The following is an 18,675-nucleotide window of genomic DNA, read 5'->3' on the forward strand; positions in this document are numbered from 1 at the left end:
GTGAAGATAACACCATAGAAATATAAGCTACTAAAAAAAAAAGAAAAAAAGAAATATAAGCTACTATACCTTTCTTACTCTTGAATACCATTTAGAAAAATGTAAAAATTTCCTTTAAGAAAAAAGAAACTTCATTTTATGTGTTCCATTTAGCTTGCTTGATAAGATGACAATATATGGAAACATTTTAGACCGATACAAAACTTAGTTATTGTATTTTTAAATGCCTTAAATAGATTAACATTTTAATGGGAACAGTGGATTGAGAAACAGTGGTTATTATTTTTGAGTCCAGAAGTTAATGGCCCTCAAAACATAACCAAAGTTATTATATTTTGTCATTTATTATGAAGAGATGAGACTTAACAACTGTTTAGTTTTGAAAGACTTTAATGAAATTGTTGTTAATAGGGTATTTGGTACTAGCATGGTGGAAGAATATGAAGAGATTGCTGATTCCCAGTACCAGTCAGAACGTCAAGAACTATTTGATGAGGACTATGGTAAGTGACTTTAAAACAGTGACTATTTATGTATTATTTTTTGCTTTTTGAAATCTAATGGTAATGGGTAAATGTAGGTCACTTTAAAAAATCAATGTGGTGGTTGTCTTTAGTTTTTTCCTTGTTTTTAACCCTAGTAACTAATTTTTTCTTAAACCTGTTTTCTAAAATAATTTTCTGCTTTGTAAATTGAGCTGTTTTCCAAGCTTATCAATCAGTTATTTGTGACTGGAACTCCGTTCCATAACATCAGTGCTATAAATTATGGTTATATCCCTGTGCCAGCCCCAAAAACCTGTTACTCATAAGGCAACTGAAATAGTAGACTTGAAAATTAATTTCTTTGATTTGCCTTTAGCCTCAGAGCAAGCATATTGAGGCCTGAGTTTTTGAGAAACTCCCATGAACCTGCAGAGGTCAGAGAAGGTTTTATGATACCCTCCATTTCTACTTTATCCAGTTCTTGTTTTAAGATGTCTTAAACTGTAGTCTGAAAAATCTAATTTTTCCCTTCCCTAGTTTTCCCATAAGTGAAAGACATTTACTAAGGGTTGGTAAACTACATTGAAAGCTTGAATAAAAGTCTTATAAATGTGATTAAAATTTTGGTAAGCAGTAGAAATATTTTCCTTGGTTTATATCTGTTTGATAAATGGCTTGTGAATTTAATTTTCTTTTTGTGAATGTGTTTTAGATGTATAATAAAAATTATGAAATTGTTTTAAATGTCAGCTGACTGACGGGATATAATTTGAGCTTTTAAACATATTGGAGATAGTTCTTAGCATAAGTACCTTCATTTTCTCTTTGAACAGATTACCCACTGGATTATAATACTGGAGAGGATAAATCCTCAAAAAATCTTCTTGGTTCTGCTACAAGTGAGTATTTTGGGTTTTGTTAGTCACTAAAATTAAAGTGTTTCTCAACTTTTTTTTCCTGGCATATGTGAACATTTTGTTGTGGTATAGTTTAGGGGGCTCCTACTCTCCCAGTGTTAAACTTTGAGTTGAAATCAAAGAAAATACTTTTGAAAAGTATTTCCGTGGAAATAAAATAGGAAGAATATATGAAAACAAGAGAGGGAAAAATGCAAGCACAAGTTGGTTCTTCTACTAAAATTAAGCAGTTATATTTTTAGGCAAATTCCTTACAATGAAGAATGGGCTATGAATTTACTTGGAGAAAGAATTATTAAAGAAGTCCTAGACCATATGAGTAAGAGCATCTGGGTAATCATACTGGATGGGAAAGGAATTAGTTTTAGAGGTGGTACTCGTCAATGAAATCCTACCAAATGAGGATTTGTTAATGTATGGGTATGGTTAGTTTCCTACTTAATTATAAAACATAAAGCCTGTTTCTTATTCATAATAATGATGATTCCCAACCAGTAACAATAATAGCAATAACAATATACTCTTTGTAAACTAAAAAAAACAGTAACTAACATACTAGTTGTTTAATTTCTTGTCATGCCAACCTATTATCCGAACTTAGTGGTAGGCTAACTAAGTAGACTCCTTGAAAGACCATTACTGACTGACACTTTAGTTTTACTGTTTGAATGCAGGTAGGTATATTTTATGTTTGTTATCTTTGGTTATTCCTGAAAAATATGGAACTTACTGGAAGGAGTTTTCTTTTTATTTGGAGATTAATAATTGAATTTAATGAAAGTAAGTCTTAGTAAAATAGAAAACTATTTGTGCATTTCTCTTTTAGTGAGTTGAATTGCTTGAATCCCAATCTCACTGTACATTGTCCTTATAGCTTTTTAAGATACTCAACCAGTAGTACATATACTTCAGGTAGATATTTGGGTGGCTACAGTATATGGAGTTGAGTCACTTCTCTTTCTTTTCATCTTTTTTTCTCTTTCTTCCCTTCACGTCCTTTTCCTCTCCATAGAAGACTATAGATTTCAGTGGACTTTTTAGGGAATAGAAAGAAGAGTGTTAAAAATACCTGCATAAAGGGAATGCTTTTATGTACTATTTAGCCTTGTTACAGATTAGCTCAATATATTTTGTTTTACTCGATTGCTAGTCAACTGACATTTTAGATATTATAGACTACTTTTAAGTAGGTTCCTTAGCTCTATCTAGCTGATGATAGCATTAAAACAGGTGCCTCATTCACTGCTGTGGGGTATAGTTTTTTAGGAGTGAAAAAGTGATGCTATTTTATTTATCTGGATATTAATATTATTGTTCATGTCCTTAAATTTGTAATAAAAAACTCTATGTTATATAATAGTCATTATATCATAGCTCAGTAATGCTGACTTAGCTGTGAGGAGGAATTATTATTTTATGGGGTCAGAAAATAGCCCCAGACTAAAAGCTCTCTAGTATCCAATGGTTACTGGGAAGGAAGAGGCACCTTCCAGAAGTAATGACTTAGAAGTTTTAGATAAGGGAAAACTGTTGATATTCTTGCTTTCTTTTTCTATCTTCCTATGGGATTAACTCCAAGACACCATTAAAACGTTTTTAGTGGAGGACATTTCCCTATTTGTAATCACTTCTCTGACTAATGTATTATTTTAATTAATGAGACATAGAATGTTTTTAGATCCTACTCTTTGGATCTTTTTCCTTGGAGGTGTGTTTCTTGGTAACACATCATTTTTCTTTTTTGTGGCTTTCTAGAAGGACAGTCCATTTACCTTCCAGCGTTCTAGATGTTAAAAGATTTTATGTAGTGAGACAAGATGGGTGGGAGGATGTCAGCTGAGCCTAAGCATGAAAAATGGGGTTTAAAAAGATCTCTATTTCTTGAAGTTTCAGAACAAGAGACGCAGTAGTAACTGAGTGATAAGACTGCTGTCATAAAGTTGATAGGCATGACCTAACACTGCTGCCTTCTATACCTGTATCCTTCTAGTTTTCTCTGAACAGTCTAGGACTGGTTTTGAGCCTGACCTAGTTACTGCCTCCAATGTAGTATAACTTTAAGGTGTAAATAACAATGTGGAATCAGGCCAAAGAGCTAGTCTCTGGCACTGGAATGTCTGAATTTGACTATAATCATCACCACTTTCTAAATTAGCTTGAAATTGGCCAATTTTGCACCTAATTTATTTTCAGTATTTATGTGATGTCTCCAAAACAGGATCCTGTGACTTTAATCTAAAGAGAAGCTTTTTTTCTTTTTGTTGTTGAGCAATTAATAGTTGTAGGAAATATACGTCACCAGAGTATGTTGCTTCTGATGGGACTTGGTTGTCAAAGAGCATGCATGCTGCATATTTAGACATTGTTGATATTACATAATTTACTGAACTGCCAGAAAGGGAGAAACTACTATTTTAGAGCAGCATTCTTGGCTTTTACATATGCCAGTTCTGGCAACTCTTCTGCCTGAATCTTTTTTTTTTTTTTTTGCGGTATGCGGGCCTCTCACCGTTGTGGCCTCTCCCGTTGCGGAGCACAGGCTCCAGACGCGCAGGCTCAGCGGCCATGGCTCACGGGCCCAGCCGCAACGCGGCATGTGGGATCTTCCCAGACCGGGGCACGAACCCGTGTCCCCTGCATCGGCAGGTGGACTCTCAACCACTGCGCCACCAGGGAAGCCCCTTCCTGAATCTTTCGTTTACATTCTTGAACCAGAACATTTAAATATTTTATATCACCAGAAATTCTTTGTATCACTCTGCTCTACTTGTGCTTGGTCATGTGGATCTTCCTGATCACTCTCTACTTTGATATTCTTGCAAGTCTGCCTTTACTCCTATATATGGTCTGCATTTTATTAGAATCATCAGATTTGCTAAAGTCCAGGCTTCTGTTTCTGTTTCTGTATATGTTTAAGACAAAGTGTAGTTTTTGTTTTAAGTCAGAGTATTTTTTATATTTTAAGGTCCTAGAAGGAAAAGAGAATGAAGGTAGGCATGCTCAGTACACATGGGAGGAAGTAGTTTTTTCATTGGTTTGTCTTGTGTTGTAGCATAGGCAGTTTGTTTTCTGTCTCAAAAAGAGCCATTGGTGTGCTGGAGACTGAGTATAACATACTGATATTTGGTCCCTAGGAGAATTTCATCCCTAAAGGAATGGGATGGGATGAATAGTTGCCCAACTCAAAGAGAAAGGAGTTGGCTAATCCATGAGAAATTAAGAATGGGTATCTTGTTTGGCACTATATTGCAAATTATACTTTTACCCTTTAGCCTTTCTGAAGGCTTTTTAGTGGCCAGATTATCGTCATGACAAGCAGTCACATGTTCGGATGCAAAGTGAGAATGGTTAAGAAAATTCACAAAGCTGCTTTCTCTCAAAAGACAAAAGCAAAAGATTGTATTTGTCATTGTTCTGTGAACATAGCAAGATTCTTTCTTACAGGTTAGATGGACTGAGAAAGAAGAAATTTGCCAGATTTTGCTTTTGTTATCAAGTGGCCCCCTGAAATGATGATAATAATGTTTTAAAATGAAGGGTAGCATAAATCTTCCTTATTGTAGGTACTAGTATTAAAATTTAGGTTAAAAAGTAATACTCTGGGCCTCCCTGGTGGCGCAGTGGTTGAGAGACCGCCTGACGATGCAGGGGATGCGGGTTCGTGCCCCGGTCCGGGAGGATCCCATATGCTGCGGAGCGGCTGGGCCCGTGAGCCATGGCCGCTGAGCCTGCACGTCTGGAGCCTGTGCTCCGCAACGGGAGAGGCCACAACAGTGAGAGGCCCGCGTACCGCAAAAAAAAAAAAAAAAAAGTAATACTCTGAAGCTTCTTTCTCTACACCGATTAATAGATAACAGATTTTTTTAATTGTTAATAATAATACCAGAAAATTTTAATGCAGAAGGTTTGAAATCTGTGGTAAGATTGCCCTTTGAAGCACAAGGGACTTAGAATATAGACTTGGTTACAAAATTTGGGTTCTGTGAAGCCATCAGTTTTGACTGAACTTCAGCTGTCAGGCTAAGTAGAGGATCACATACTACTATTGCAGTATTGGGTGACATTAAAATTGTATTTATGAGGTAATAACAGAGTTTCCTTTGCTACTTTATCTTGGTTTGTAAGAAAATAGAGTTTCCATTTCTGTTTTTATCTCATGCTGAGGCATCTCTTTAGCCTAAGATCCGAGACTGCTTCTCTGTTTAACAATTTGCCAGGTCAAAGGGCAAGGTTGACCTGTAATCTTAGATATTTAAAAAGCAAATATAAAGCTTTTGTGTGTCAAACTGATGATTGGCAACGAAGTACCACTGCTTGTTGTCTTTCAGAATATAGAATCATAGTTAATGTAAAGATTAAAATTAATAACTGTCTATCAGATATCACTTTTAATAGTCTAAAATATACTATTTTTACCTGCCATAAAGCATATCTTTACAGTGTCAGCGCCAGGTGACAGTGCTTGGCTTGTTCCCAGCCTTCCTGATATGCTAGCTTTTCCTTCTTTAGATCCTTTTGTACTTCTCACATCTATGGTTTTCATGAAAGTGTGATGAAAACTCTGTGGATCTCTTTTAGGAAAGGAAACTAAAATGGAAAAAACTGATGAGGCTTAATATGTAGCCCCTGCCAGACCTTAGTATTTTAATAGGATAAATACCTGGTGAATTAAATTCTAATAGAATTTCAGAGATTAGATTGGAGTTGGAAGTTAATTTCCCTTGAAATTACATTATATTACTAGAAGGAAGTCTTCTGTTCCCAGCCAGCTAAGTTTTATGACTTTGACTTTCAATTCCTCTGCCCTTGCCCATACTCATCCAGTTCACTAAAGAATTTATGTCATTTATTGGCCATAAAACATTGTTAAAAGTCATCAAATACATGATTCTATGCAGTGTCATTTTGGATTTAAGCAGATATTTTAGTTGAAAATAAAGTCTTTCTGCTGCCCTTTGGATAATAATCTTCCCATTTCATTTATTTTTACCTATGATAGTCACATGTTTAGGAAAAACTTTTATTTCTTCAGGCTTTTTTGTTTTTGATTTAGACTGTAGAACCCCTTTCTAAAGAAAAAAAGACTTTTCTATAAAATACAAATTTTGGTTGTCACATTTCTTTTCTATCTCAGTACAGGCTATATGATGAATTATACTTGAATTTTATAATATGCTGAAGGTAGTGTTTGCTAAAAGGTTTGGGGAAGTTTTACAAAAAAGTATAATTAAATTTTAAAATCCTTCTGAACATAAAAATTCAGATTCATGCTTAATACTGTTTGCCTGAAATTTGTGTCCTATATTGGACTTACATAGTAAGGCGAGCAAAAAGGTAATTAGTCCAAAAAATGAAAAAAGACCATTACAAATGGTTTTTGACTATCTGATATTGAGTTATATGAAAATATTTAGGTGTATTGGTATTTTTCTCTGATTGAATTTTGTTTTAGATGCCATTCTAAATATGGTGAATATTGCCGCTAATATTCTGGGAGCAAAAACTGAAGACCTGACAGAAGGTACCTAATCATTTTATGGGTCTTTTAAATATATGATACTCCAGGGATCTTCCTAGTTAGTAAAATTAATTAATAAGCCAAGCAATTTGATTTTTCATTTAGAAATATAGAAACCATTCAGAGGAACTTACCAGTCTTCTATTATTCATTGTTTATTTGAATTTCACAAGTTCTCTTTAATAAATACGATCCTGTCTATATAAAATCATGAATTTGTTTTTTGATTCTTCCCTGCTGTAGAAGTAATGATTTTATCCCTTATCTCTTTCCTGAGGTTTTGGTGCTCTAGAGGTACTTCAAGTATGCTTTTATTTATCAAACAGCTATTCAATTAAGAAAGCAATTATTTCCTTAAAGAATGTCAGATAAGAATATTATTAGCAAGGAGAAACAATCTTGCCTTTTTTGTTTTCAAAAATACTTCGTCCCAGTTATAAAATAAGTCATGGGGTTGTAATGTACAACATGGGAGGTACAATATGGTGACCGATGGTAAATAGACTTATTGTGGTGATCATTTTGCAATGTATACAAATGTCAAATCACTGTGTTGTACACGTGAAGTGAATATAATATTGTATGTCAAATATACTTCAATAAAAAAAATTTAGTTCCAAGTGCAAACTTAAAATGACCCACTTATTTCTTCTCATTCTCTTTTAGTAACTCAGGTATCTTATTAATCATGTAAGATTACACAAAATTCATAGTCATCTTACTTGCTTTAATTATCTGAGAAGCTGAGAAAGAATATGCACTCTTGTAGTTGTGACTTTCTACGATTATTTCTTTCCAAAAGAACTTCGATGAAGAAACCCCACAAAGTCTGCAGTAGTAAACGTATTTGACTTTTTTTCTTCTCCCTCGAGAAACTAAAGTCCTTTATTTGTTATAGTGAAATATTTTCATGGTATAGCTTTTTAAAATTAAACTCAATATGGGCATCTTTCTCAAAATAGGAAATAAAAGTATATCTGAGAATGCCACTGCCACAACTGCACCTAAAATGCCTGAATCAGCTCCTGTTTCAACTCCTGTTCCATCACATGAGTAAGTTATATTGTGATATTAGAGTTCTATTAAAATGGAAAGCTAAGTATACTTGTACATAAAAAGGTACTTGTAACTTGTGGGAAATGATTATCTATAGAAAGCTCTGGATCATGGGACAGACATTCCACAGCCACTTAAAACATCTTTGAGTTGCTTTTTGGGTACTGGGAATTCACTTCACTCCAGACCAAATGTTTGCTGTTTTGATTTTATGTGTTACTTGTATTATTTACAATACTTAATCTTTTCCTTGTTGTACATAATTAACCTAACTCTGCAAGTATAAGTGAGGAAAAATATTAAAGGTCTGTTTTTATTAAGTTCAAATTTAAAAGCATTGATTTAAGTATCTGAGCTATGCCTAGAAAGCTATAAAGGGTACCTGAAATAATTAGAGCAGTGATTTTTAAATGATTTGTTTGCCACACAGCATACTCTTACAGTGTTCAGTTTCTGAAATTGAATGATATAGGTCTTTTCCCAGGGTGCAGTGGGCACTTTGGGCAGGGATGTATATATGGAGGTAACATATGAAATAACCTCATTTGGTCCTTTCTACCAGAGGTGATTAAGGTTTGTCGGTACCTCAACTTCTGATCTATAATAGATAGGCTCATTAATGATTTGGGTTATTGGGACAATAATTGGGATAATTTGGATATTTTACACATATATACACACATACGCACATATATACATATACACATTCACCCCTCATACATATGTATGAATATTTGTTGAAATGTATCACATCAGGCTAATGTAGCAGTTTTCACTTTTCTATATTAGAGTTTGTTTTTTAGTAGATATTCTTGCATAATTGTTTGTTTCTTTACTTAATGTTTCTTCATGTATGTTTGTCTTAAATTCTTTTTGATGGTTATATGACAGTCCTCTGAAGAAAATAAAAGAATCCATGATAGGGTATCACTCTTAAAGTTATTAAGAAAAGATGACTTACTTTCTTTTCCCAGGTTTGAGTTTTTTAAAGTATAACTCTGATTAGGGTGTATATATATATATATATATATATATATGGTATATAACTTAATTTTTACCAAATTAATTCAGTTTAGTTTTTTTCCCTCTCCTTCTTCAGACATTCCTCCTTTTTACTGTTATAATTTATTTGGTAGATAATAAGCAGTATACCACCTGCGTATGTAAGAAATGTTGTATAGTGACTATATATTGATATCTGTATCTATATTGTCTATTTAGGGAAGCATAGCCTAATTATGTTTTAGTTTAATCCATTTACTATTTTATCAATAAGATGAAAGTCCAGCTTTTAGATATTGTCTTTTTTATTCCTACTTTTGCTATTGTGATATTAGGCTTTGTTTGAAGACATTTCCTGGCATTCTTTTTTTTTTTTTAATTTAATTTAATTTAATTTAATTTAATTTTATTTTTTTATTAGTTTCTTCTTTATAACAAAGTGAATCAGTCATACATATACATCTGTTCCCACATCCCTTCCCTCATGCATCTCCCTCCCTCCCACCCTCCCCATCCCACCCCTCCAGGCGGTCACAAAGCACCGAGCTGATCTCCCTGTGCTCTGCGGCTGCTTCCCACTATCTATCTACCTTACGTTTGGTAGTGTATATATGTCCATGCCTCTCTTTCGCTTTGTCACAGCTTAGTAGTGTTTCACAGTAGGAAAATTTGCATATGAAGAGGTTTTTTTTGGTTTTGAAATTACTTTGTTTTCTCAAATTACACTTTTGGTGCTGCAAGGGCTGCACCCGGAAATTCATTATCTTTATCTTGGAAGGGACCACAGATATTATAATTTATAACACTGTTCCCACCAGCTCCATTTCCCACTCTCCCTACCCTACACACATACTCCAGAGCCCAAAGATAGGACTGAGTTAGTGGCACTACTAGTTTATTATTAGTCAGGATTTTCATTAAAATGGTTAAGTATTTAGCTTTCAACAATTGAAAGTTAGCCAAGGTGATACTGAGATTATTTGGGGTGAGTGGGGATATGTTTCTTCTCCCTTTGCAGATAATTGTTTGTGTGTGTGTATGTAATGCCATGTTGAAATTCCTCAAGTCATCCATAGAGAAATAATCTCTGAGAAATCTGCAGTTGACCCTTGAATAACATGGGTTTGAACTGCACGGATCCACTTATACGTGGCATTTCATTAGTAAATACTACAGTACAGATGATTTTGGTTGGTTGAATCTGTGGATGAGGAGCCATGGATATAGAGGAACTGTGGATATGGAGGGCTGACTATAAGTTATACTGCATGGAGGCCGACAATTCTAACTCCCCATGTACGGTTCAAGGGTCAACAGTAATTGCCTTTTGAAAGTAGGATATTCAAGCACAAAGTGCATTCATAATAAGAGTCCTGCCTTCTAGTTCTAGCTCTGGGACTAGCTCTGGGTAGCTCAATTTCTGATATAAGGGGTGATGAGGCTTGTAATATTGGTGAATATTTATGGGAGGAAAGTTACATGAAACGTTCAGTAAATGGAAATATTCACATACAAACAACTCTTAAACAGAGTTTAAAGAAAAATTTGATTTGGTAAATATGGTGATTTGAATTATCTGGCTGGTCACTTGATAAGTTATCTTTCTGTTGCCATTTCTGAATAATACTGTTTTTATAATGAAAGTGATTTGAAGGGAAATAATTCATCCAAAGTAAATTGAGTGTTTTCTGTATTTCCAGCCTTCCTTTTACCTTATGTATGATACATTTATTTTCCTTAAACATAATTATGGATATGTATTTCTAGGTTTGTAACTACTGAAGGACTTGTACATGACACAGAGCCATCATCACCAGATACTACAAAAGAGGGTCCCATTGTACAACTAGTTCAAGAAGAGGAGGAGGAGGCAAGTCCTTCTACAGTGACCCTTCTGGGTAGTGGTGAACAAGAGGATGAAACATCACCTTGGTTTGAGTCAGAGACACAAATATTTTGCAGTGAACTGACCACAATTTGTTGTATTTCTAGTTTTTCGGAATACATATATAAATGGTGTTCAGTTAGAGTTGCTCAGTATCGGCAACGCAGCAGAACTGCTATGAGTAAAGAAAAAGAGTATCTTGTGTCACCTCAATCACCATTAGTACTTCCTGAAGAATCAGTAGATGTTTCAGTATTGCAACCTCCAGGTGGAGAACCAGACAGTAAGAGTAAGGAAAAGAAAGCTGAAACTATTGTTCTAGGTGACTTAAGTAGTGTGCACCAGGGAGGTTTGATTAATCACACTTTAGATGCAATTGAACTTGAACCAAGCCATCCTCAAACTCTTTCTCAGTCTCTTCTCTTAGATGTTACTCCAGAAATCAATTCATTATCTAAAATAGAAGTATCTGAGCCTATTAAATATGAGGCAGGGCATACACCATCACAAGTGATTCCCCAAGAGAGTTCTGTTGAGGTTGATAATGAAACAGAAAAAAGGTCTGAGAGTTTTAGTTCTATAGAGAAACCAACTGTGATCTATGAAACAAAAAAACTTGATGAAGTAATGGATAATATTGTAAAAGAAGACTCCATGCAAACTATCACAAAGCTATCTGAAACAATAGTGTCACCTGTAAACACAGCTACTGTGCCAGACAGTGAAGATGGGGAAGCCAAAATGAACATAGCTGACACACCAAAGCAAATTTTGTCTCCCGTTGTGGATTCTTCTTCATTACCTGAGGCAAAAGAGGAAGAACAGTCTCCAGAAGATGCCCTTTTAAGAGGGTTACAGAGGACAGCTACAGATTTTTATGCTGAATTGCAAAATTCTTCAGATCTAGGATATGCTAATGGAAATCTTGTACATGGATCAAACCAAAAGGAATCAGTATTTATGAGACTTAATAACCGTATTAAAGCCTTAGAAGTTAACATGTCTCTCAGTGGTCGCTATCTGGAGGAACTTAGCCAAAGGTAAGCTTTATTATGAATTAGCACAGTCCACTTTGCACAGTGAGTTAAGTAGCAAAGTATAATCTGTGACTAGAGAAGGAGGGGATTTAATTATCTCATGGTATAATAGTAATAAGCACCATTTTAGCTGGAGAGAGAAAGTTATTTGGATGTTGATCAGTGATCTTAAGAATTGATTTCCTTTTCTAGAAGTATTACTAAGTGACTATTATTAGGCTGATAACAAGTTTGAATTATCTATAATCAGTTTCTCCTTTCTTCTGTTGCTTAACTTTAGCCACTTTTGCTGTTTGATTCCCAGAGCACTCATGGGAAAAATTAGTTTATAGACTTTAAAGCTCTATGTGGAACTTGAGCAGATATTTTTTAAGAGTTTAAATAAGTGAAGATTAGAAAAATGCCAGAGGCCATGCCAGTTTGCTTATGCAGTGATGAAGATCTCAGGCACAGTTCTCCACTTTTTAAGCCTATTTACTTTTTTTTTTTAATTCCTTAAGTATCCAGTGTCCTTAGAGCTTTTCCAACATATTGTAACCACCTAGGCACTCAATGGCCAGAATTTCTGAAACACTACCTTTTCGTAATCTTCTTAAATTAAAATGCTGCTAATGAAATGTCACTACGGTCATCATTATATCCTAAAAGGGGTTTCTTCTTAATTCATACATATAATTTATTGGCCAGTTTTCTGTGGGTGTGTGTGCATGTCTACATCATACCTGTTCTTGCCTCTCCCCACCCCCACCCTATTTGCCCCACTAAAGGAACCACAGAAATCACTAATAAATCTTTCTTTAATTGAGATGTAATTGACATATAACATTGTATTAGTTTCAGGCATATAACATAATGATTTGATATTTGTATATATTGCTAAATGATTACCACAAGTCTGGTTAATATTATCACCACATACAACTTTTCTTTTTTCCTTGTGGTAAGAAATTTTAAGATCTACTCTGTTAGCAACTTTCAAATATACAATCCAATATTATCAATTATAGTCAACATGCTGTACATTATATTCCTGTTACTTATTCATTTAAAGTTTTACCTTTTGACCCACTTCATCAGTTTTGCCCACCCCCGCCCCCTGCCTTGGCAATTACCAATCTGTTCTCTGTATCTATGAGTGCAAGATTTATTTTCCCTTTATTTAGATTCCACATGTAAGTGAGATCATATGATATTTGTCCTTCTCTGCCTAACTTATTTCACTTAGCGTAATGCCCTCAAGGTCCATCCATGTTGTTGCAAATGGCAAGACTTCCTTCTTTTTTATGGCTGAATAATATTCCTTGGTATACACATACCACATTTTCTTTATCTGTTCTTCTATTGATGGATACTTAGTTTGCTTCCAGGTCATGACTATTGTATATAATGCTGCATTGAACATGGGGGTGCAGATATCTTTTCAAGTTAGTGGTTTTTTCCTTCAGATAAATACTCAAAAGTGGAATTGCTACATGATATGACAGTTCTATTTTTGATTTTTTGAGAAACCTCCATACTGTTTTTCATAGTGGCTGCGCCAATTTACATTCCCACCAGCGGTGTACAAAGGTTCCCTTTTCTCTGTATCCTCGCCAGCATGTTATTTTTTCTCTTTTTGATAATAGCAGTTTTAACAGATGTGAGGTGATAACTCATTGTGATTTTGATTTGCATGTCCCTGATGATTAATGATGTTGAGCATCTTTTCATCTTTTACTTGTTAACCGTCTATCTGTTTTCTTTGAAAAAATATCTATTGAGATTCTCTGCCAATTTTCTTTTTTTAATGTTTTATTTATTTTTGGCTGCATTGGGTTTTTGTTGCTGCACGCGGCCTTGCTCTAGTTGTGGCGAGCAGGGCTACTCTTGTTGCGGTGCGCGGGCTTCTCGTTGCAGTGGCTTCTCTTGTTGCGCAGCACGGGCTCTAGGTGCGCGGGCTCAGTAGTTGCAAGCACATGGGCCCTAGAGCGCGCGGGCTTCAGTAGTTGTGGTGCGTGGGCTCTAGAGCGCAGGCCTCTAGAGCGCAGGCCTCTAGGTAGCCTTTTCATTAAGTTGATGGTTTCTTTTGCTTTGTAAGAAGTTTTTCAGTTTGATGTAGTCCCACTTGGTTTTTTTTGCATTTATTGCCTTTGCTTTTGGTGTTAAATCCAAAAAACATTTCCAAGACTCATGTCAAGGAGCTTACCGCCTGTGTTTTCTTTTAGGGGTTCTGTTGTTTCAGGTTTTACGTTCAAGTCTTTAATACATTTTGAGTTAATTTTTGTGTATGGTATAAGATAGGGGTCCAGTTTCATTTTGTTGCATGTGGCTGTTCAGTTTTCCCAGCACCATTTATTGAAGTGACTGTCCTTTCCCCATTGTATATTCATGGGTCCTTTGTCATAAATTATTGACTATATATGCGACTATTAAATCTTTTATAGCAGGGAGGAACATAGAATTGATGTTGAGGTAGCAAATGCCTCAAAGGACCTCTTTATTTTACCTTTGTAAGTTTTCCTGTATTGCACAGGGTTCAGTAAGAGTCATTTTCAGAAATATGGATTTATCTTATATATTGAAATCAGAAGTGTGTTTCCAGTAATAAATTAATAAATAAGAAATTAAAACCAATTTAAATCAATTCTTACTCCATAGGTACCGAAAACAAATGGAAGAAATGCAAAAGGCTTTCAATAAGACAATAATAAAACTTCAGAATACTTCAAGAATAGCAGAGGAGCAGGTTGGTCATCTTCATATCTTATTTACTTCTTATATAAATTTCCATTGAATTTTGTAGGATCTCTCTGGTAAGAAGGATATGTAATGTTGGTTCACTTTTTCCCTGATAGCTGATAATTAAGCTGTAATATGATGTTTTCTAGCTGTTAGCATCAGTATCTGCTCAAGAGAAAATTTTCTTGAGCATTATTTGTATTACATTTCAAGATTTGTATGTATGTGTATGTGTGTAGAAGTGCAGTGGACTTTTTGGCAACTTTGTTAAACTCTAAAATCATTTGTGGTTTCTGTGTAGACAGTTTTATTGGTTGCAAATAAACAGCTCTATTTCTTTTTAATCCTTATACCTTTTTATTTTTTTTCCCTCTTATCTCTTGCCTAGAGCTGTACAGTGATGCAATAGGACTGATAGTGGCCATTCTCCTGTCTTGTTGATTTTAAGGGATTGATTTCAGTATTGCAGCATTAAATGTGATGTTCATTAATAAGTTTTTATAGTGTGTTACCATCATGAAGAAATTTTATATTTAACTTTTCTAAAAGGTTATTTGGGACTAAGGGAAGGTGAGATGAGGTGAGGAGGCCTCAGGTTGCAGAGTTTAGTTGCATCTTACTCCCAGTTTGTGACACGTTATAATTGTCGTTCCACAAAAAGATTTTCCCCACTCCCCCCTTTTTTTTTCTGAAATTGAGGTTTGAAAGTTGTTTACATATTCTTAGTATGAGTCCTTTATCAGAGACAGGCTTTGCAAATATTTTCTCCCAGTCCATTACTTGTTCTGTCGTTCTCTTAAACATATCTTTTGAAGAGCCGAATTTAATTCATTGAAGCCCAATTTACCTGTTTTCTCTTTGCCTAACCCAAAGTCACAAAGATTGTTTTCCTCTGTTCTCTTTTAGAATTTGCATAATTTTAGTTTTACATTTGGTTTATGATCCATTTTAATTTTTACGTGTTACAGAGTATGGATCAAAGTTCTTTTTTTTGTGAGGGAGGGGATTGAGAAACATGAATATTCCTTTCTTCCAGCATCATTTGTGGAAAGGACTATCTTTTCTCCACTGGATTTCCTTTGTGCTTTTGATGAAAATCAATTCCATATACATGTGGATTTGTTTCTGGAATTCTCTTCTGTTTTGTTCATCTATGTCTGTCTTTTTGCTTATACTGCACTGTTGTGATTACTGTAGCTTTATAGGAACTCTTGAAATCAGGTAGAGTGAATCCTCCAACTTTGCACTTGTCCAAAATTGTTTTGGCTAATCTGGATTTGACTAATACAGATTTTAGAATCAGCTTGTCAGTTGCTACCAAAAACAAACAAACAAACAAAAACCTGTTTGGATCTTGATTGGGTTTGTGTTGAAGTTATAGATCAATTTGGAGGATTGACATGTTAATAGTATTAAGTCCTCTGACCCATGAACACAGTATTTATTTAGTTCTTCATTAACATTTTCCCTCTATATTTTCTCTTTATATTTAACATTTATGCTTTATGAAAGACTTGTTTAAGTACTTTTAAATAATCTTGTGTATCATTAACACTATTGGAAGTAAATCTGGATTAGAAGTGTTAACCAATTTAATAACTGTAATAACTTATCCTTTAAAACTGTCTAGAATTTCTCAGTGTGAGTGAGTCAAAAGAAACAGTTTAATGAATCACATTCCGCATTTTAAAAATATGAAGTAGGATAGAAAGTACCACAGTGGATCACAGTGAGGGAAGTAAGTGAAACTTCTTGTTATAGCTTTATACATCCGCCTACTCACCCCCACATACGCAGTGGAGACTTAAAGATTATTTAAATCTAAGTTTGAAAAACTTAGGTTTAGAATAATAAATGGTTATGTAGCTATTTCATAGAGGGTCCTAAATTAGAGTGTTAGATTTCCTTGACTTCTTTCTGCCCTCTTTTCCTTCTTCCTAAATTCACTAGTTAGTTGAAATTTTCAGTATAGTCTACCTAACATAGGTTCATGACCATGAGTATATTGTATAAGTCTCTAAAATATGCATGCAAGTGATATTTTAAATAAAGACATGTCTGTTGATTATAAAAGTTTCTAAAATTCAGAGCTGGAAAGATGGGTGTTTTTGATGAATTTCTTTTCACTGGTTGACTAGAGGACCTGTTGTAGTTTTTTGACTATGTGACATCCTAAGTTCCATCCTAATATGCTGTGAAATAGAACTTTTAAAACCTTCTTGGTATGAGCCTGCTTGAGATCCAGAAACATTCTTCAAAAATTTTTCAACATGTCTTTGTATTGACTGCTTTGGTTTAAAAAAAAAAAAACATGCTTGACAAAGTGACTATTTTGCGTATAGCTGGTTATATACTGGTTTATACATATGGAGCCCATATTAACTTGAAAAGCAGTTTAGTAGCGTCTGTTAGACAATATTCTACATGGTAGCAGTGAATGGCAAAAGGTTTTTTGGTTTTTGGTTTCTTTTGGCTCGGGGCAGGGGAGGAAGGTTGAATAGTCTTAGATTCTTGAAGTGTTTTATGTTTTTTTTTTTAAATTTCTGGTCCAAGTTTACAGTATCCATTCATTAAGAGCTTCCTATTAATATGTCCCCCCCCCGCCCTGAGGAATTTAACAGTTTTTCCAGATTTTTTACTTGAATTTATAATGCAGTTAAAGTACACATGAAACACAAAGGCAAATATTTATTTCCTCCTTTATTATAGGATCAGCGGCAAACTGAAGCCATCCAGTTGCTACAGGCACAACTGACCAACATGACACAGCTTGTTTCAAATTTATCAACAACAGTAGCAGAACTAAAACATGAGGTAATTGTTATTGACGGTATTGTAGGAAATGGTGTCATAAAGGCAGGCTTCATATCTAAGAACTTTAATCGAAGAAGATTGTCATTTATAAAGAACTTTTTCAGAACACCAGAATGTGGCATTTTAAAGTTTTGGAAATATATTAATTATCATAATCTTTTGGAAAACACGGCTTTCATAGTTTAGGTCTTAATCTAAAAACCTAGTTATAAAGCAATTCTGTTAGGCCTTTTGTAAACCATTGGTAGTTGCAATATATACTTCATTTTCAGTTCAAATAGGCTTATTAATTGCTTAATGAAACAAATTTTTCATTGATTTAAGCAGTAATTATTGAGCTACTGGTGTGTGTGAAGCATGAGCTGTCCAGTTCTAGGTTGGGGCATACAGCAGTGAAGAGTCCCTAGCCTCACAGGGCCCTCTCACCTGGGGGAGAGAGGGAATACATACAGTAAATATATATGAGGGACAGTGGGGTAGAGAGTGAAACTTGTGTGTGTGGACTGGTGGTGCTTTAAGTGTTGCTGCTTTAGCTACGGTGATGCTGGAAGGCTTGCCTGAGGAGGTGGCATTAGAACTGAGTGCTCAAGAGGAGTTAGCATCCACACAGAGCCTGGGGTCAGAACAAATCTGTTAGTAGCAGAAGTAGAGCAAAGGGCCTGTGACTAGAAACAGTGTAATGTGTTTGGGGTCAGAAAGAAAGCTGGTGTGGCTGGAGCAGAGTGAATGAGAGAAGTAAGGGTAAGAAATGAGTTTAGGAAATTGGCAGAGACCTGGTCATATAGGCCTTTGTAGGCAATATAGAGTTTGAATTTTATTCTAATCACTGCAAGTCATTGAAAGTATTCAGTAAAGAAGTAACGTGGATCGTCTCATTGAAAACACTTTGAGAAACTCCCTGTTTGTTGCTCTATAGAGAATTGCCTCTTAGAGACCAGCAAGAGTGGAAGTGGGGAGGAAACCAATTAAAGAGGCAATTGCAGTAGCCTGGGTGAGGTGATGTTGGCTTGGACTAGGATTTTAGAAGTGGAGAACATTGTGAAGTTGCTGAATTCAGGATATATTTTAGAGGTAGAAAGACAAGCCTTGCTGAAAGATTGGATGTGGGACATGAGGAATTAAGGGTGATCCCCAGGCTTAAATCACTGGGCAATTGGTGATTTAGTTTTGTAATGTGGGAAAGATAGGTAAGGAGCATGATTTTTTTTTTTTCTCACCAAGGAGAAGATAGTACAAATGAAAA

At 35.0% G+C, this 18,675-nt stretch overlaps 1 protein-coding gene across 4 annotated transcripts in view; it reads left to right on the forward strand.

The window, feature by feature from the left end:
- SUCO (SUN domain containing ossification factor) overlaps positions 1–18,675 on the forward strand; it is a 74,296-nt gene that overhangs the window by 43,915 nt on the left and 11,706 nt on the right. For all 4 annotated transcript variants that reach the window (XM_081218990.1, XM_081218991.1, XM_081218989.1 and 1 more), the window contains 7 exons: positions 412–503; positions 1,319–1,384; positions 6,855–6,923; positions 7,883–7,973; positions 10,746–11,903; positions 14,538–14,625; positions 17,328–17,432. In XM_081218990.1, coding sequence (XP_081075116.1) covers positions 412–503; positions 1,319–1,384; positions 6,855–6,923; positions 7,883–7,973; positions 10,746–11,903; positions 14,538–14,625; positions 17,328–17,432 — 1,669 coding nt within the window. The remainder of the gene's footprint in view (positions 1–411; positions 504–1,318; positions 1,385–6,854; positions 6,924–7,882; positions 7,974–10,745; positions 11,904–14,537; positions 14,626–17,327; positions 17,433–18,675) is intronic.

Source organism: Mesoplodon bidens (assembly GCF_964165515.1).
Source record: "Mesoplodon bidens genome assembly, chromosome: 2".
Lineage (NCBI taxonomy): Eukaryota > Metazoa > Chordata > Mammalia > Artiodactyla > Ziphiidae > Mesoplodon > Mesoplodon bidens.